At 49.0% G+C, this 20,485-nt stretch overlaps 1 protein-coding gene across 1 annotated transcript in view; it reads left to right on the forward strand.

Moving 5' to 3' along the window:
* Positions 1–3,620: 3,620 nt before the first annotated feature.
* The window catches only part of LOC103780223 (voltage-dependent T-type calcium channel subunit alpha-1H-like), a gene marked incomplete at both ends in the record, with an annotated part of 18,869 nt that continues 2,004 nt past the window's right edge, over positions 3,621–20,485 (forward strand). The window contains 7 exons of the mRNA XM_008947883.1: positions 3,621–3,772; positions 5,653–5,762; positions 6,604–6,737; positions 7,292–7,362; positions 14,147–14,225; positions 16,276–16,397; positions 16,709–17,047. Coding sequence (XP_008946131.1) covers positions 3,621–3,772; positions 5,653–5,762; positions 6,604–6,737; positions 7,292–7,362; positions 14,147–14,225; positions 16,276–16,397; positions 16,709–17,047 — 1,007 coding nt within the window. The remainder of the gene's footprint in view (positions 3,773–5,652; positions 5,763–6,603; positions 6,738–7,291; positions 7,363–14,146; positions 14,226–16,275; positions 16,398–16,708; positions 17,048–20,485) is intronic.

Below are 20,485 nucleotides of genomic sequence, written 5' to 3' on the forward strand. Positions count from 1 at the left end.
AAAATGCTCTTTCCTGATTCCCACTCTGTAGCAGAGCAGCATGGCCATCATTGTGTTTCTCTGAGACATTTCCCACCACAGCCCCACGTGTCTGGGCACTGGGGAAGGCAGAGGCCAGTTCTGGTTTGTGACCCAGCAGTGATGCCTTTCAGAGCACAGGCTGAGAACCTTTCTCCCTGGGGGTGAGCACTCGTGGGCTGCACACACTGGTATGGAAATTAATCCAGCCTCAGTGCCACAACCATCTCTGCATCCAGCAGAAACATTTGAGCTGTAAGTAAAATGTTGGGCACTGCAGATGTGAGTGTTTAGTATCTCCAACTAGGGAATTATCAAACTGCCTTGCTTATTTTTCCAGGCAGCTGCAGGTATAGAGCTCCTCTGTGCCAAGCATGCATAGAAACCCATTAGGGCTTTCTAATGTTTCATGCAGAGGAGAAGAATGGAGGAGCTGTAGCTAGCAATTGCAATGCCAACCTAAATGCTTTTAAGCCAGGAGACAGTGCTTCATTAATTTTTGTGTCAGCAGAATCACAAGCAAAGAAGTTTAAATGCTCTGCAGAGAGGTTCAGGTTCTCAGCGAGTTGAGATTGGAGCCTTAGCAAACCTCTAGAAGTGAGGGTGAGGAAGGGCTGTGGTTTTGGGTATGTTTGATGGTTTCTCCTTTCCCTCCTCCATTTCCACCCGTTCAAACCATCAGCTGCAGCTGAAGGGATACTTGCCTGTGTTTAAGACTGCCAGTTGGCTGGTTGGAGTCTCCTCCCAACACCATTTTCCTGCAGAAACCAGGCACAGGTTACACTTTCCCTGTTGGCATTAGTGGTGTGTTAGATCTCCAGTGTCTGCAGGGCCCACACCCCCGTGGTCCATTGTTCTCCTCATACAGGTTCTCCTGCAGAGCCTGTGTCTCCTGTTGAGCAGGCTGCAGCAGTAGGTGTGTGCAGGGAGCACCTGCACCCAAAATGGGGAGAATAATGCAGTATATTCTCACTAAAGGGTAAAAAAGCCTGAACTAAGGAGCCCAGAGCCACTTGCTGTGCTGCTGACTGCAGCCAAACCCCTGTTCCTACAAGGAGCAGGAGTGAGCAGTGACCCAGCAGAGCAGGGGGTCCCAGAGCTCTGAAATGCACCCTCCCTCCTGCTCAGAGGGGGTCTGAGCTGCCAGCAGAGTCGTGTGGCTGCTCTCTCCCTGCTTCCACCCTACCTCTGCCCTCCTGAGCCCTGGGCAGGAGCTGCCTGTCCTCCCTGCCTGCTGCTGCATGAGCAGTATCTCCTCTAATGGGCATTGCATGCTTCCTGCACTCAGCATGACAGTCTCCTTGCATGTCAACCTTCCCCCAGGAGAAGTTTCTTTTTCATCTGCTAACCCTCCTGCAGGGGTAGAGTGCATCCTAAATGAGTAAGGAGATCCTACAGCTCCTTTGTCCCAGCTCAGGTTAAACCTGTCCCAAGTTTTCTGAGCAGCCAGAGTGGCAGAGTCTACAGACACAGCCCTCTGAGACATCTCCATGCTCTCAAACAGCCCCATCTTTCTAGCTGAGTGGTTCCTCCTTACTATTTGTCTCTCCAGCCCATGTAAAGAGAGAGCTGTGCTGCTGACAAGCAGCCTAGAAGGTACTCACAGGGGAAGATGTCTTCTTGTGATTGTGCTTTAGAAATATAAAAGTAGCTTATAAAACATACTAAACCCCTGATCTTTTGCTGATTAGTTAATCAAAGGCAGCATTTGGGCATGTTAGAGAGTAGTTGCACTCACAGCCTCTTTTCCTTATGTGTATTCACACACTGCCCATCACTGCTGATACTCTTCTGAGATCATTAATCAACCATTAGTCATTAATAAATAGTCATTTAATATAACAGTTGACTATTTGAGGTATTCTCAGACCTCCCAACAAGCTGATTCTTTTTACATTCCCAAGAAGACATTTCCAAAAGTAAAAACCAAAGTCTGTCATAATCCTGAGTAGACATGAAAGCACATTGCACAGACTTAAATAAACATTCTACTGCAATGTTTTAATTAGTAGTTTTTAGGCATACTGGAAGATTAGCTGAGCTCAGTAGCAAGGACAGTCCTACCAGTCCAAAATGGGACTAAGGCACATGAAAGCAAGAGGAAAAAAAACGTGTTGAACCCCAGCTGTGCTTGCTTTCATCTTGTTTTTCCACACCCATTAAGAGAAAAAATAAACCTAAGTCACCCTGGCCAGAAGGAAATGTTTTTTCAAATGCCTCCACTCTACTTTTAACTACCAGAAGAAAATAATAAGTTGAAAGAGAGCTACAGATTCAGCTTCCCTTTATCCCATTTATTTGAGTGTTCTGGACTCTAATCAGTTGCTCTATCAAAACCTAAGCCTCCCTCATTTCGAGAGTGACTCCATCTGAAAGATATTAGCAAGATGAGAGGAGGGGAAGATGATTTCAGAGGGGCACTGAGTACTTTTGAACTTATTTCCCTCATTTTTAAGGTGCAGCAACTCCTTCCCAGCTCCCCATCTCAGCACTGAAATCTGAATGTACTGAAACCTTTGCAAAACCCCCCTCTCTGTTAAGAACAATCCTGCTCTGACTTTGTCTGACCTAACATGTCTCTTCCACTTGCAGATTCTACAGTCATGCTGACTCTGACCTTAAGTACACCCTTTGAATATTTACATTTCTGAAGTTTGAAAAGAATTTGCCTCCCTCTGAGTGCCCACAGCCACCCTGTGGTCACAGTCTTGAGAGAAACCCGTGCAGTAAAGGCAGCTCGGTCGCAGGGCAGTGTCCAAACACCCTCCTTGGAACAGCCCCAGGACCTTGGGCACGTGCAGAAATGAGAGGAGGAGTCGTGGCTGGAGGCAGAGATAGAAACTTCACCTCATCCTAGCCTTGAGTGGATTTTCAGACACAACCATGCCCTTGGTTTTACATTTCCAGAGGAGCTTGTGCTGATAGTAGAGACAAACGCTGAGCACCCCACTCCATTGCTGTTGATGCTCTCCTGTGTGCTACTAACCCTCATGCTTCTGCACCACTTTGCCACAGGCATCATCATGCTTTCTTTAGACTCCTAAAGCACACCAAAAGCCTTCTGTCACAGAAGCTGAGCTCAGGTTATGTTCTTCTTTGATGTGGAACGTGCCCAACATCAGCAGGATTAGGAGAGTTGCATCTCAGAGTCCAGACCAATAAGTCCAGCCCTGAGTCTTTCCTCCAAACTGGAGTTGAAGCTTTGCTGGGTTTGAAGCTTTTCTCTTGGCTTTGGATCTCATTTCCATCCTGCTTCTCACCCTTTTCTGGTTTGTGACAAGAGTCCTGTTAAGTGAAGGAGTTGTCCTCTAGCCTGAGACAAAGCAGTAAGGACCAAGAGCACTTGGGAGAAAACCAGACCTGGCTGTCAAAGCTGTGGAGGTCCCTTCTGCAGGCACAAGAGGTTTGGCTCAGCCTGACAACCTGACTATGGTTCTTGAAGGTTCTAGGTAGAAGTATTTGGCCATTTCACGTGGCTTGCCTGAATCAGTTCTCCTACATGCTGAGTCTGAGTGTGCCAGACACGACCACGTCGCCCTGGGTGCCAACCACACAGCAGGGCCAACGTTCATTGCATGGCCTTTCTCTCTCTTCTTCTGCAGAAGCCCAACGCAGGCCTTACTATGCTGACTACTCCCCAGCCAGGAAGTACATTCACACCCTCTGCACCAGCCACTATCTTGACCTCTTCATCACCTTCATCATTGGAGTCAACGTCATCACGATGTCCATGGAGCACTACAACCAGCCAAAGGTAAGAGCCATCCACCAGTGTGTTTGTTGGCTGTGAAACAGGGCACTGTGGGGTAGCAGAGGACCCGAGGACCATCCACTGTCCCCTTGTTGACCAGCAATTTCTGCAGCCAGTCCTGCTTCCCTGGGGCCATTCCCTGGTGTTCAGAAGCCTTGGCAGGGCTCAGCATCACAATCCATCTAACCCAGGCCAGCTCTGCCACTCCAGAAGCAATCACCCCAGCCAAAAGCTTGATTTCCCTGCTCTTGTGTAAAAAAGCAGAGAATAAGGCTAATGGAGAGCAAGCTCAACTTTTACTAGGAGACCAATCCAAACATTTCCTCCCCTGATCCCAGCCATGACTGACCCTCAGCCTGTAAAACCTTCCGGAGTGGTTGGAACATTCCATTAGCAGATATAAACCTGAGGTTAATGCACAGCCACGTGTCTTTTCCTCAATGAATTTAGAATAAACCAACTCTTCAGTACAACCCTGCTTTTCTTTATGTACCATAAAATCCTTCTTCCCCCAGAAAACCTTTGGCACGAATCCTGCAGCCTGTCCATGTGCTGCATGGATTAATCCTCCATCCCTTTAGCATTCCAGCTCTAGGCTCAGTGTTTACTGTTCTAGTGCTGCATGGTCTGCCAGGTAACCTGCAAATGCCTCCTGGAAGCTAAACCAGAAGGGCACCAAGTCCCAGGGCACTGCCTGTGTGTTTTCCACCAGCTGACTGTGTTCTGCCCCCAGAATTCCTTTGCATAACAGTCTTTGTTTTGCATGTAAATGTTATTTATCCAGATTAGGGCTTATTTAGACTTGGTTTGTATTCATGGACAGCACAGTGCTGTAAATCTGAATGCAAACCCTCCCCAGTGAGGTGAGCATTGAGGCTCAGGCAGAGTGGTAATACAGGCATCGTAGTGCACTGAGGAAGGGCAACATCTGGAAAACTTCCAGCTGCTCCCAAAAAAATCAATGCATGGTCACCCCACATATCTAGGGCCAGCAAAGCAGAGTCATCACACAGACATGCTGAGGAGAGCTTCCCTGTGGCCTGAGGCTTCCCTGTGAGCAAAGCAGACATTCCCTTGCAGATTCCTCTGTTCCATCTCATTTCCAGTTGTGTCTGGTTTGATCTTCCCTGTTAACATTTTTTTTGTTGTGTGAGACCTGTGCTACATTTAACTAAACTCCTTTTTCCCCACCCTCCTCTCCCCAAATCCCTACCCAACCAAAGAGCTGTTTCACTCTGCAGCTATTTTAAGGTCCCAGCAAGATTCTTCTGCTGTTGTTGGCCTACAGCTCCAATGAAATCCATTATAAACACTCATCATCTGAAAGTATAAACACTGTGGATTCCTGACTTCCGAGAGCAGCTCCATAGAGAGTGTGAACGTGGCTCCAAATAAGGACATACTTTGCCCAGCTCTAGAGATGTGACATTTTTCAAGAAGGCAACATTTAATCCATCCCCAACGTTATTTATTTCCCTGAGTGTTTGAAGCAAAACCATTGTCCTAAGGATTGCCACGTTGGAATAACGAAATGCTCCATCAAGCCATTCAGTCTAGCCAAGGATGGGAGTTCAGAAGAAGTAAATTTTATTAAGGGAAGGGGTAAAATTTTCTCTCTGTCACAGACTCTGAACAGTTTATGCACTGAAGTCAGAGGATGGATAGCTCTTGTCCTTTTTAGCACAACTAGTGTGAGTGCTTGGGAGGTTTCTGTTTGCATCAGTGTCTAACCCTTGATTTGAGTGATTTAGTGCAGTTTTCTAACCAAGCTCTGCAAGCTATTGGCACTTCTCTTCTTACCTTTGTCACCCTTGTGCCTGCCCTCTGCAGGGGCTCTGGAACAGGGTAGCTTGAACTGGTCTAACTGGTGCCTCTCTTTGCAGTCCCTGGATGAAGCCCTGAAGTACTGCAACTACGTGTTCACCATAGTTTTTGTGTTTGAGGCACTTCTGAAGTTGGTGGCATTTGGTTTTCGAAGGTTCTTTAAGGACAGGTGAGAGTCTTTCAGCTCCTGGGTGTTTGGGATAGAGCTGTACTGACCCAGTTTCAAAGCCAGATGCTGGGTAAATGTTGTGTTGCTGTGATTGTGCTACATGCTGTGTGCAAGACAGAGCAAAGGGCTGGCTCTCCATGGGAGCAAACTTTATGGTGTAGGAACTAAAAGTTCTACAAACTGCTGGGACTGCTTTGCAGAAGGAATTCAGGATATTCTACAAAATTCTAGACACATTCTTTCCCCCAGTATTTGCCTCTCCACCAGGTCTGACCAGTTCATCTTAGAGGTCAGAAACAACCTGTTGGCATCAATGCAGTCTTCAAAAAAGTGGTTTTATCAGCCTGAAGTCACAGAGTTCCTCAGAACAAGTCTCCTTGGCCTTCCAAAGCAGTCCTGTGGAAGACTGCTGGCTTTGCAAAGCCTTGGGCAAAGACAGGTAGTTGTGTTCAACCTCTACAAGTGGTAGGCTGTAAATGAGTGAAGATACTCAACTGGAGTAATTCAAGAGACAGGGGACAACGTGGGAGCTGCAACCACATCAAAGTTCCCTCTAGCCTGGTAGTATCTTGTCCCTGGGAGTGGCTCCACGTGGGAAGCAAGGGGATGATGGGGACTGGGAAATAGGCAGGAGCACCTCCCAGTCAGCCTACAGCATCTTATGGCTCAGAGACTGCCTGTGCCAGCTGCAGGGAGTGGATTTTTGTACCACAGAGAAGCTCCTGGGCCCAGATGTGGCATTTGGGATTTGCTTGTGCTTGTTATTAACAGCTAAATCTCTACTCCTGAGTGCCTGTCTGGGTATGACTGATTTATTATCCTTCCTCTCTGTGTCTGTTAGGTGGAATCAGCTGGATTTGGCCATAGTTCTCTTATCAATCGTGGGGATCACTCTGGAGGAGATTGAGATGAATGCTGCCCTGCCCATCAACCCCACCATAATCCGCATCATGCGGGTGCTGCGGATAGCAAGGGGTAGGTCCTGCTCTGTGGGCTCTCCAGCCACCCCTCCAGACACCTCAGGGCGTGGTTTGGCTCTTTGTTCTTCTCAGCCTGCTCTTTCAGTTCGACCTGAGAACAGCTGGGAGATGAGGCTGCAAAGTGTCAGCTCAGAGAGAAGCTTTCGTGGGTGTTTCCAGTGGCATCTCAGCCTGGGATCTGATTCAAACCTGGGATCACAGACCTGTGTCACTGGTACCAGACAGGAGCAGGAAGGGGTGGAGAAGGGAGGGTCAGAGCTTGACATGATGTTCTTCACTGGTAAAGTGTCTCCCTGTCTCTCTCCCATTTTCCTGCTGGAGTTTTTCTGGCTGTTTCTCTGTTTTACTGATGTCCTTCCCATTAATTGCTGTGAGAAGCAGTCAAGATGTTCTGTGGGTCCTTCCAGGATGCAGTGAGCTTGCTACCAGTTTGAATAGATGCAAGAGAGCTGGGAACCCTCCCTGCAAGATCTCAAGCTAGATTTCCTTTGTGGGTTTCACTGGAAATATTTCCCAGCCCTGCTGACCAGGATTTCATTCTCATTGTAGTGTTGAAACTGCTGAAAATGGCCACTGGGATGCGAGCTCTGCTGGACACAGTGGTACAAGCCCTTCCCCAGGTAAGCCCCCAGACTTCATCCATGGCCAGTTTGTTCCCCTTGGTGGACTGTGCTTTTCTGCCCTGTGCCATCCAGTTTGGTGGGCACCAGAAGACACCTGGGGAGGATACCAGCCTTCTCTGCTGCCACCACTGCCTTGGTAGCAGAGGTTTGAATGGCACATCCTGCTCACGTGGTGTTAGATGGATGGAAAAAGGGTTCATTGAGACCCAACTGGTGTAGGCAGAGCTCTTCTGGAACACACATTTCACTGGTAAGCTCAGGAAACACAATGACAGACTGCAAAAGCAGCTGGTGAAGACATTGGGAGTAGACAGCTTACAGCTCAGCAGTTTTCCTTGTGAGACATGAGCAACTGTGTTTATTGACACAGGACCTGCAGACTTCAAAAGGCAAATGGGGGAGAAATTTCTGAGTGTTAAGAGTTTGAAGGGGGGTCTCAAATCACCCTCTTCTCCTGAGCTGCAAGAAGAGCAATGATGCTGCCAATCTGAATGATGTTTGGTAGGATCCTTCAAGTGTTTGGTTCCTGGGACCCCTTTTTATGGATCCTTCTATTTAGAAAAAAAGAAGGAAAGAAACTGTCTGCTAATTTTCTCTCCTCACTCAAAAAGATCTAAAGCACATCAGACAAACTCCAAGGAGTTTAGAGTTCCTTTGTTTTTAAAGCACTCTGCTATTTAAGCTGTGTTCTGTAATTTCTGGGTTTGTTGGTCTGAGTCTTAATCTTTCAGTCTTTAGAGTCAGCTCAGCTGCCTACACATTCCAATTTCATATATCACCAGGATCCTGTATCACACCAGATAGTCCTGGAAACATTTCATGCTGTGCTTTACCCATATGAGGTGTCAGGACATCAAGAATGAGGCAGAGAAACTCTGCAGCCTTCTTCTCTGGGCTGGCAACTCAGAGGCAGCACTTTTAAGGATGCACAAGCATGGTCAGGCTTGTCTTTAGCTCTCAATCCCTCCAAACCACCCCACAACTCTGATGGCCTGGTGGGCAGTCACATCTTGATCAGCTTTGGGTGTCTCCAGAGGGATCAGCTTGCCCCAAACCAGACACCATATAGACAAACATCTCTTCCTGAGTGGCCATATGAGAATCAGTAGAGGCAGCACCTGTAATTACCCAAATAAACCCCTCTGAGTGAGCTGCTAAGTCCAGAAAAGCCCATGATCTATTCAAAAGGAACTGCAAAACAAGAGGAGTTTCTCTTTCTTGGAAAGATCCCTTTATTTTTCATCATCACCACCACCAAGATGTTTCTAATCTGAGACATTTGCCCGTTGCTATTCAGATTTCCCTTTCAGTGAAGGATTTTGGCTGAGAAGAAATCCTGGAATTTACCAACCTGCCCCCTGTGTTGGCATTTCAAGAAAACATTTGGTTTGTGTCTATTTTTCTTCTTTCAAAAGCATTCTGATTACAGAGCATATTTTCTCTCTTCCCTTGTTTTCTCTCCTCCCTTAAACAATAGGGTGGCTGCAGGCCAAGCTTTTTGTTTCCTTGGGGTGTTCTTGCAGTTGACATTCAACCCAAAGTCTCTTTTAAAAGGAAATCCCCAGGGGTATCCCAAGCAGATCTTGTGCAGATAAAAAATGCCATTTTATTTTCTTTTTTAAATTCAGAAGATGAGAAAGGAAGTTTGGGAAGACCTCTCTGACAACAATCACTCTTCATAAAGGGATTTCTTTCAGGGGATGAGTTCCTACCCCAGTCCATTTAGCAGCCTAAAACCACAGCTGGAAAATCCTCAGTCAGTGTGTCTGCTAAGTGACAAGAGAAATTAATTTTGTGTTTATTCATTAAGATCTGAGGGGGGGAAATTCTTTGTCTGGTGTTTGTAGAATGGCCATTTATGGGCTTACCATGACAAGGAATTGTCACTGCAGGATGAGGTCTTTTCTTTCTCTTTTGAGTGATTTTTATCAGCTTCTTATTGGTTTTTATTGGGCAGCAGAGGCAGCTTGAGGAACTGAGAACCACTTTTTTTTTCCACTTGCTCTGTGGATGGCAGGTTAATTAAATGCAGAACTGTACAGTGTACCTCCTCTTTGTCTTCAAAGCTTGGAACTCCCCCAAGAAAAAAAGCAAAGAACTCCTCATTTTATCACTGCCCTGAAGGACAGAATTTGTAGTTTGCTCCTGTCCAGGAGTTTAACTCTTCTTGGTGCTCTAATTCCTGTTATCTCAACTTCAGCTCCTGAAGAGGTTTTTTGGCGTTGTCCAACAGCAGTTTTGGGGACAGAAACAATAGTTTCTGGTCTCTGTGGGACTCAGGAGGCTCCACAAGGGAGTTCCTTCAGTTCAGCTGGTGGCCTTGTGGTCGCACCAGTGAGATGACTTTAGTCTCCAAGGGTGTCTGCCTGGCCCTGGAATTTGCACAGATGGCCTCTGTTTTCCAAGCAGACAATTGTGTCCATTTTCTCTTGGGTCTAGTGCATAAATTAGCCTGTCTTCTCCTGCTGCCAGGATTATTGCTTTGGCTGGAGGAGGCTGGAAGGAAGATGAGGAGGATTTGTGTCCTTGGACAGGATTGGCAGGGGCTCAGTTCTGTGTGAAATTGCTGTTGACAGGCATCCCAGGGAGCTGTGTGAGTTGCCTGCATGGACAACTGCAATGCCAAGGTGTGGGCCAGCAATGCAGAAAGAACTGATGTCAGGGCAGGAAGAGGCACAGGAGGAACTGTAGAATGCTTCAGCCAGCAGGGCAGCAGAGGACAGGAACTTCAGCAATGCCCCTCCCAGAGCAGGGACAGTGGAGGCCAGCAGGATCTAGAGGGATTTGGGCAGGATCACAGAGCTGACAGTGCAGCAGAGGAGTGGCAGTGCCCAGTGTCCTGCTGCACATCTCCCCAGTGTGCCATAGCTGCTCCTTCTGCCTGCAGACAGGGGTTTTTCCCTTCGTGGTGTAGCTCAGAGGTAGAACTCTGATGGGACATGCAGTGGTGTTTAATTAATGCAGTCTCACCTAGGAGGAGGCAAAAAACCTAACAGCAGTGATGAATTTGTCTCTGTAAAGCAGAGACAGCATCCCCAGGCCACGTAGGGGCAGGGGGAGAAGGGTCCTGCTGGGTGTGTGGAGAGGAGAGGCTCTTTCCTTGCTGCTGAGCAGGGATGTTCCAGAGCTGCTGCAGTGGGAGGTCACATCTGGGATGCACTGTGGGGTGGTAGCTCCTCTCACAGGCCCACCCTGCCCCTGGGGGTGGGAGGGAGGACTCAGCCACTCCCCAGGCATCCCTCTGTCTTGGGCACAGACACTTTTGCCAGCAGAATGTGACAGCCAGGATGCCAGAAAGTGAAAAGCCTGGAGGAATGACAGAATCCTGGGGTGGTGGGGCTTGGAAGGGACCTCTGGAGATCACCTCGTCCAGTCCTCTCTGCTAAAGCAGGGTCACCAGAACAAGTTGCCCAGGAGCATGTCCAGACAGGTTTGGAATCTCTCCAGAGGAGACTCCTGGAAGATTTTCCTCCTGTTCAGGTGGCACCCCTTGAGTTCCAGTTTGTGCCCGTTGCCCCTTGTCCTGTTGCTGGGCAATCACCAGTGTCTCTGTCTTCTCTTGTGGCTTCTCTGAGGTACTTCAGGGCACCAAGAACATCTCCAGGATATTCTTCATCTCTGCTTCACTGCCTGCAGGCCCCAGCCTCCCCTCAACCCTGGAGCCATAGCAGAAGATGGATAGTCCCTGGCTGCCAGAGAGATGGGTTATCTGGAGTTTTCTCTGCCCAGCCCAAGCTGGGGGGACTTTGATGGATGAACAGAGCATGGACTGACCTGTTCAGTGCTGCTAGAGCAGAACCACTCCTCAGAGCCTGTTTGGGTTGCCAAAGCTGAGGTTGCTGACCAGAGCTGGGATTTCTGTCCCTGATGGGGAGTCCAGCACAGGCATCCCAGCCTTTGGCTGCTGGAGAAAAGTGCCTGGATGTGCTCCCATTCCTCCCAGCAACATGATTCATGCAAAGTCTTTTTCTTGCCTGGTCTCAGTAGATCTCACAGTGCTTTGGAGACATTAATTACCTATCCACAAGGGTGTCACAGATGGGTACGTTGAGTTTCAGGAGAGGAGTGACTCAGGATCCCAGGCACATGTACAGTCTGCCTTCCCCACTGCTCAGCAGCCACTGGCTGACCTCAGCCCACCTCTGAGAACATGCCTTGGGTCCTGCTGTGCTCAGGCCTTGGAGAACACTGGGGGCTGAAGAGGATCAGCCTTTCCTTTCCTTAGGGCCATGTGCCAGAGAGCCATGGACTAGCACTGACAAAACATTAAATCTGGCACTGCCTTGTACTGATTCAGTGCAGCCAGAAGCTACACAAATAGATGAGGTGGTTTTGCTGAAGCACCTAAGCAAGAGGTGAGCCCTTTTGCTCAGCCACACTGCCTTGAGCATCAGGGGTTTGTGGGTTGCCCTCTCCAAGCCCAGGAGCCCCCAGATGCCTGCACCCATCTGTGTGATGCTGCAGGGGGTGGTCAGGGCAGCAGGTTGTTCTTGTGCACATGGGGAGCAGCTCTGGAGCTCCAGACACAGGGTGGGATGGACTTTAACAGTGAAGATGATCCTGTCACCCATCCCAGGATCTTTCACTGGCTGGTCTCCCACAGCTCCCTTTCACATGGCAGTGTTTCCAAAGCAGAGTTGGACATTCAGCCACTTCCCAAGAGGTCCTGTGCATCAGCTGAGCTTCAGAACTGCCCCTGTGTCTGCAGATGCAGCCTTAGACACCAGCAAACACCCTGTCAGCAAACGTGCCTCTTGTAGCACTTGTAGAGGATGCAATGCCCTGAGGCAAACCCAAGAGTGTAAACTGGTCTTTGAAGGGCTTACCATGAGATGTGTTGGTTCAATAAAGTAATTAGTCACCATTTTAACTACAGAATCTTTGACAAATGCACCCTAGGTAGTAGGCAAAGGGTTCATGAGGGAATGTCAGCTCATGACACGCTTGCATGTTGAGAGAGAGAGAAGAGTTTTGCCTGATAACCTGGTAATAACTTCTATGTTAGTCTAAATTCCTTGGAATGACATCAGTGCCAAAAGTTTGCAGGCTGATTGATTAAAACAGCAGTAAAATATTCAGCTTATAGGCTTGTTTGAAAAGAAAACTCCAAGACCCTCTTCTGCAGGCTTTCATATACACCCCACCTAGAAAGCTGCTTTATTGCTTTGATTTTCCTTCCCTTGAATGATTTGATTTGCTGCTCTCCCTCCCTGGCTCTGTGTGTGCATTTGCCCACGTGCCTGTTTTCTGGTGTTTCCTAATGTGCAGTCATTTTGCTGACTGCCTTCTAATGGCTCAGAAACCATCAGTGCTCTAGCAGACCTGAGTTAGGAAACACTATTCCAGAAGACAGTACATGCAGATGAAACAATCCAGGCCAGCCATCCAGATCACTGCATCATTCCTATTATTCCCTGGAGTATGGTAATAATGTTAGTGGAATTGCAAAGCTCTGTGTGTAGCAGTGAGTTAAGGTTTTAGAGCAATTACAGTCTCCACTGGGTGATTTGACTACTCCCATTCCTTTAATCAAAAAAAAAACCCCTACTTGGTGATAGCTGTGTTAGTTTTATGATAACAGGTACCACCCTGATAACATTTCTAAAGAAATGAAGCAGCTTGCTTAATTAGCCACACACCACTGGTGCTGTGCCACCTCAGGGAAGGAATCTCCCTCAGACTGCAGAGTTCACTAGGAGATACCTTGGCCATGAGGGATCCATCAGCCTGATGCCCAGCATCAGCACCTAGTTCATTTTTATTTAGAGATAAAATGGTGTTTGTGATGCTGTGTCTAAGTGGAGAACTCAATTGTTTGATCTCCACTGCAAGACAAAAGGCATTTTATTTATTTAAAATCAATGTGGCCAGTGAGCTGCAGGGAAAACAGAGGTGGTTGGGTGCTCAGGTTACTCTGCTCTGCATGTTCTTTGCCAGAATCACAAAAAATCTGCTCTTTGAGATGTTCTAAAGCCTTCAGCCCCTTGTAGGGATTGACTCCAGTGCCAATAACTGCAGTGCCATTGTAATTAAGACCAATTTGTGTTCCCTGTAGCATCACTGCACTTGTGCAGCATCCCAGGCACCAAGAGCAGCACACCCCGTGGTGGCTGAACTGTTCAGTGTTGGGATATGGAACAAGACTTTTCTTCAGGGCTAAAATTCAGGTATTTGTTGAGAGAGAAATGCCTGCCAAGGCAAGGCTAGCAGAGCTTTACATCAGACTGGAGCCTATGTTCCTTTTCTGGAAGCCCTCCAGGCCAGCAGAGCCTTTGAAAACCACACGGTTCCTCCTGTGGCTTGATGTGTTTAATTCATGTCACTGTCCTGGAGCCCTCAGCCTTCATGGTCAGTCTCAAACCTGGCAAAGAGGAGGGAAAGACCCCTCAGACTCAGACCAGAGCACCAGGTCATTTGCACCACCACTGCACTGAAGTGCTGCTGAGGCTAGAGGTTGGCCAAATTACAGATGAAGGCAGCACCCTGGGTAAGTAGAAGGGCCTTGGAGAGGCACCAGACACAGGGATGGCTTTGCACATGGGAGCATCTGCTCCTTCCCTCACACAGGAGACTTCCCTGGGTCTGGTACAGCAGAGTCATGAAGGAGACCAGGGTGTTGAAAGCCAGGGGAGATGATGATGATGATGATGATGATGATGATGATGATGATGATGAGCCTCTGGCCACCAGTCCTTCTTGTGCTTGTGTTTAAAATATGATGGAGCAATTTAATTCATGACTTCAACTTGCCTGACCCTTGTTCTGCTTTCTCCTTGTGTAGGTAGGGAACCTTGGCCTACTTTTTATGCTCCTGTTTTTTATCTATGCTGCCCTGGGAGTGGAATTGTTTGGCAAGCTAGGTGAGTAATGTGCCTGACACAATTTATCCCATCCGGTTGATGTTTGTTTGGTATCTGGCTGTTTCCTTTCTCCTCTCTCTCATTCTTGGGCCTTCCTTAGCCTCACAGCTCCCAGCCTGAAGATTAAAGTGTTCTTTTGATCTCAGGGTCACAGATGACACTTGAGGATGTAATACAGAACCTCACATGCACACACACACACATTTAGAGATGTGTCCAACACCACCCTGGGCTGCAGAGGAACTATTTACTCTTTAAATATAGTTGTCCAGCATGGATATGTTCACAAAGATGGAAGTTTCCTACTTAGATCACGAGGCTGCAAAGCTGGATGGTAGTCAGGTTTGTGCTGGAGAGATGCCACCATAAACACATCCCTCCTTGGAGCTTCCACCACCCTCCCATTTGTTTTCTGCACTTGGCTAACATTGCTCTTCCAGCTGCCCAACTCTTCTCTGTCCATTGTTGTTCTCAGCATCACTTTCCCCTTTTCACATAAACCAGGAAGCACCCACTGGTTCCTGCTGGCCCAGCACCATTTATTCCTCCAGCTTGAGGAGACTGCAGAGGTGCTCATGAATGTTTCCACGACTAAAAAGAAAACCAGGTGGAGTCAGACAGAACAACTCTAGCCCTACCTTACCCCATTTACCCAGGCCAAGGCAGTCAGTGCCTTTAAACTGGATGGAGATGTGTCTGCCCTCTCCATGTCTGCATCCCAGTTAGGGCTTCAGGAGCATCAGAAGGACCCTTCTTATGCAGTGGTTTTAGAGTTGTCATTAATCCCCTTCCTCAGTCCAGTCCTCTGCTCAGATCACAAGTGCCTGAAAGCAGAATATGGCTTTCCACACAAGACAAATGATTTTTCAGTCACTAACAAATTCTGGGGAAAAAAAATTAGTTCTGCATCCACTCCAAATGAACTAGAGTGGGGTTTATATTAAATATCTAGACAGGTAGGTAGATTAGATGATAGATAGATAGATAGATAGATAGATAGATAGATAGATAGATAGATTTACCCCCAGGTAGCCACAGCACAAGTTTGGAGGCCAGGAACACCTTGATCTTGTCCAGACAGGCAGCCCACCACCTCCCAGCCCAACTGAACTGGGCAATGCTTCCACTTCTTTTTCCCAGTCACTGCTAATCCACATCAGCCAGAAGAACCATCACCACCTGCTTCCCCAAGACTGGGCATTTTTATTGTTCAAGGGTTTTTTTCCACTTATTTTTTTGTTTTCCTTCCTATTTGCCTCTGAAAGAAGTGCCTCCCAGTGAGATGCCCTTGGATGAGACATCTCTGCCTGTCCTGAGGAGTGTTTAGTGAGCCTGTGTTTTATGGCAGGAAGGCAGTTCCATATGTTCCATTTGCATTCATTAGTGTATGAACTCTCAGGGTGCAAATGTCAAATTACTCCACTCTCTCTCAGTGAAATATCTCTCCTGGTAGAGGAACCCTGTAAAAAACAATCAATGCAGGGACATAATCAAGAGGATCTAGACAAAGGATGCTGTGGAGCAGTGTTTGTTGAGACAGCCCAGCAAGTCTGCTTGTTTCCACTTCCTTTTAAATATCTCTTTGTGTTGGCTCTGCCTCTTGGGGTAAACAAAGTCATGAGAGTCACAGAAATGTTGGTGGAAGAGGCCTCTGGAGGCCCCCACCCAGCCTCCCACTTGAGACCCCATCACTACCTCAGAGTGGCTGTGGCTTTGTCCAGCCAAGGCTTGAAAACTTCCAATGACAGAGCTTCCTTACCTCTCTGGTGACCTGTCCCAGGGCTGATGGGCCTTCCAGAGGAAAAAAACATTTCCCATGTCCAACCTGGACCTCCTAAGGGACAGTGTGGTGAGAAGAGTTTGACTGTGTGATCTCTGCAGCTGCTTTTCAGTGGTTGCAGTATGAGATCACCACTTCACACTCCTCCCCGATGCCCTGTACCCACATGACATAGCTCAGGGTCTTACCACCAGCTTTTGGGGGGGCTGCTCTGAATAAGCACTGGCAAATGTGGCTTCACTGATGTCCTTCTGCTTCTCTCTCCTGCAGACTGCAGTGAAGAAAACCCTTGTGAAGGTCTGAGCCGCCACGCGACCTTCACCAACTTTGGCATGGCCTTCCTCACCCTCTTCAGGGTGTCAACAGGGGACAACTGGAATGGCATCATGAAGGTGTGTGCAGGCTCTGCCTGGCTCCTTCCTTCTCTCTGTAGAGACACAGATACAGCTTTCCAACCAATTCAGCCAACTCTTGTGTGAAACCAAGAGACACTTCCTTTTAAAACATCCAATTTAAACTTCCCCAGTTAGAAGCCAAGTGTTTTGAAGCAATAACTTCTCCCAAGCCTCACCCAACCTGAAACTTCACATTTCTAGATAATACTTGAGGAAAATGATGCCAGTTCTTGTGGCTGAGAGGAGTGGCCACGTGATGTGAGTAGCTCTGGCCCTCGTTAACCCTCAGCTCTCGCTCTCTGCTGCAGGACACTCTCAGGGAATGCACTCGTGAGGACAAGCACTGCCTCAGTTACCTGCCTGTCATCTCTCCTGTCTACTTTGTCACCTTCGTCCTCATCGCACAGTTTGTCCTCGTCAACGTGGTGGTGGCAGTGCTGATGAAGCACTTGGAGGAGAGCAACAAGGAGGCCAAGGAGGACGCCGAGATGGATGCTGAGATCGAGCTGGAGATGTCCAGAGGAGCAACCACCTCGGCCACCAGTGGGAGCAGGGGAGGTGCTGTGGCCCTGGAGAGCAGAGCACCCTACAGAAGTCAGGAGACCATCAAGTCAGAGCCAGGGGGGCAGGCGAAGCATCAAGCCCTGGTAACACTTCACACAAAGCATCTGCTCTTCTTGTGCCCGGGGTGGGGAGGGGACAGTTCTCACCAGTCACTGCTGTCAGGGCATCAGGCAGTCACATCCTGGGTGGCCCAGCCAGAGAGGCAGCTTGTCCAGGTCACTCTGTGACAGAGATGTCCCCACCACCCCCACATCTTGGGTCATCTCAGGAGGGCTCCCTGAGGTGGAAGGTCGCTTGAAACACGTTCTCCAGGGCTAACCTCATCCTGGCCATTGTCCTGGGGGAGGGTTGAGAGTCCATCACTTGCTGTTTCCAGTTCATTCAAAGGTTGTGGAGTTCAAGTTCAGACCCATAGTAGCCACAGGTCCCTGCTCTGCCACCCAAGGCATTGGTCCTTGTCATGGCAGCACGGGCAGCAGCACCAGGGAGAGTCTCCCAGAGCCCTGGGAATGCTGGTGCTCTCAACCCTGCCACATACAGCAGGGGGTGGCATCAATTCCCTTCACACAGACACACATCTACTGCTCAGGGTCTTTTTAATCCCATTTTGGGGTTTCCAGAGGACCCTCAAATGGTAGAGTACAGCTCTGGCACTGGCACAGGGGCTCATGGTCTGCTCAGGGCATGGCTGACCTGGACCTTGGGAGGTATCAGAGCTCCTCAGCAAGGAGCTGGAGGGTCCTGGGTGGATTTCCAGACACTGCCTGCTTTCTGCTTTCTGTTAGTGCTCTAGAAGAACAGGGCAATTAGAAGTCAGGGGGAAGGGGAGGAGGGGCTTGAGATAATTGTCTCATCCTGTGTCAGCAGCTTATGATTAAAGTGAATCTGAAATTGCTTCATCACCATGATCACAAACCTACAGTCAAATCAATGGAGGATTTGAGATTAAATTACTTAAAATTAGATTTTTGTAAAATCTATCAGACTCTATTAAGTCAAGCAAAGAGAAATTTAGTTACACAGCGATGGGGAATTCTCTATTTAAATGTAGTTCCTAATAGACATTTCTGCAGGAAAATGCACCATAAACACCCAGGTTGCTTTTCTCCTTGTGGGAGAAGAGGGGGCACATCCTCTCCTCTACTGGAAACTGGGTTTTTTTGGCCACAAACAGAGGGCTGGAGCACCTCTCCTGTGAGGGCAGGCTGAGAGAGCTGGGCTTGAGAGCCTGGAGAACAGAAGGCTCCAGGGAGACCTTCTGGTGGCCTTCCAGTACCTGAAGGGGCCTCCAGGAAAGCTGGGGAAGGACTGTTTAAAAGGGTGTGTGGTGATAGGATGTGGGGCAATGGTTTTAAACTAGAGCAGGGGAGATTTAGATGAGACATTAGGAGGAAGTTCTTTAGCATGAGGGTGGTGGTCCCTGGAACAGGCTGCCCAGAGAGGTGCTGGAGCCCCCATCCCTGGAGACACTCAAGGTCAGGCTTGATGGGGCTCTGAGCAACCTGCTCTAGTTGGGGTGTCACTGCTCACTGCAGGGGGGTTGGATGAGATGACCTTGAAGGGTCCCTCCCAACCCAAACCAGTCTGGGATTCATCCTCCTTGTTTTTTTTGTTTTGCTCATCTTCCAATCCCTCCTGAGCACGTCAGGAGCTGGACAGAGCCTCCTCTTAGCCCTAGAAAACCCCTAGTGAGGGGTGATGCTCCCACTGACCATGTCTTGGGCACCCTGGAAGGGGCTGCAAGATGCTCTGTCTTCCCTTGCCATTTGTGCCAGTTTTTGACAGCCCACCTTCCCTTTCCTCTCCCTTCCCTCTGGGGATGAGTGGGGCACCCAGGAGCTGCCACGGGGGTGAAGGGCTGTGAGCATTTAGTCCCAGCCTTGCCCTGCTACTGATGCTTCTTCTCTCCCTGGTTTGAAGGAGGTGCTGAGCTGTGAGAACGTGTCTGTAGCCATCCCCGAGGGGGCAGAGGCTCCCGTGATGGAGATCCCCTCCTGGAGCTCCTTTTCCCACCATCTCCTGCCACCTTCCCCCAAAAGGCCAGGCCACGAGGCTGAGGTGGGACCTGCCATGGCTTCTTCTGCATTGTGCTTTGGTGCTGTGCAGCTGCTGGTGGTGTCTGGGTTGTCCCTCAGCCTGTCTCTTCACAGCCACCACAGTCCTTTCCATCCCCTTGTCCTTCATGTGCTGCCTCTGCCTCCACAGGAGCTGGGTGAAGGACCTGGTCCAGCTGACTCCTCACAAGCCTCGTGTGGGACACGGGTGAAATAGTCTTTTTGGGCAAAAAAAAGAGTCTTGGATTGGGTGTGCAGGCTGTCTTCAAATGCTACATGGAGAGCTGGAGGCAGCAGAGTCTTGTCTTTGTGGAGAAAACACAGCCCAGTTTGAGTTTCTTACTGGTCCTATAAGAGCTGATTGAGGAAACAAAGGTCTAAGTAGATGAATATGGAGCTTTCAGCAAGCTCCAGAGCTGTGGGTTCAGGAGATCACCCAGCAGACCAGCAGGGCTGCAGCCCCTCTGCTCCATCCCATGTTTGCTGTCCTCAGAGAACTTGCAGTGGCCACTCAGAATTGATCTGCTTTAGACTTGAGCCATTTTCACCTTTATTACTGTCATGGCTATCAAGGCACCTCTAGTGGCCAGTTTCTCAGAGCATCTTCAAGCAAATTCTAGGCTCTGATTAAGCTCTTGATGACCAAATAGTGTTTCCTATGCAAGATGAGTGATAGAAGGTATAATCCTCAAGGGGATCCATAGCTCTGCAGCATGTCCCTTAGCTTGGCCACCTGGAAGCTGCAGAGACTCAAGGGGAGATCTCAGGGAAGGCATCTTTGAGGGACAGGCAAAATTTGGGACTTTGTAAACCCAACTGCTAGGGGTCCTGGGATTCTGCTGGCAGAGCTGAGAGCTTGTCACCTCTCCAGGGGCCAACAGCACAACCCTGTGCCAGCAGAGTTACCTCCCACCTTGTTCTTCTTTGCCTTCTCCAGGGGCTGCAGGAGATGGCCAAGCTCACTGGCAGTGCTGGAGACCCCTTCAGAGAGGGCTCAGGAGGAGCCCTTCCTCTGGGAATTTTGCCCACAGCTTGTTTGCAGGCTCTTGGCTCCAGGCCTTTGAGAAGTCACAGAGTTCCCACTTCCAGAGTATCCTGCCAGGCCCCTTTGCTTACAGGGTATCTTCTGGCCATTCAGTCACCCGTCTTCTGGCCATTCCTGTGGAGGTATTTGCAGGATTGTTTCTCCTCAAGCTCCCTCTGCACCAGAGCAAAGTCCCAGCTGGAACAGACTGTTGAGCCCCAGACACCAGAGGAGTTGTGCTGGGTGAACTGAGCTTTGGTTTCCCACCAGAGAGGAGGAGCAGCAGTGCCCGTGGTGGTGTCTCCAAACCTTCCTAGGTGTCCAGAGCAGCTCACCAGGTGTGAGCCTGGACTAGGGCAGGGATTGTCCCCCTGGACTCAGCACTGGGGAGGCTGCACCTCCCATACTGGGGGCAGTTTTGGGCTCCTCACTCCAAGAAGGAT

The sequence above is a fragment of the Merops nubicus genome, unplaced genomic scaffold (genome assembly GCF_000691845.1).
Source record: "Merops nubicus isolate BGI_N331 unplaced genomic scaffold, ASM69184v1 scaffold34889, whole genome shotgun sequence".
In the NCBI taxonomy this organism is placed as follows: Eukaryota; Metazoa; Chordata; class Aves; order Coraciiformes; family Meropidae; genus Merops; species Merops nubicus.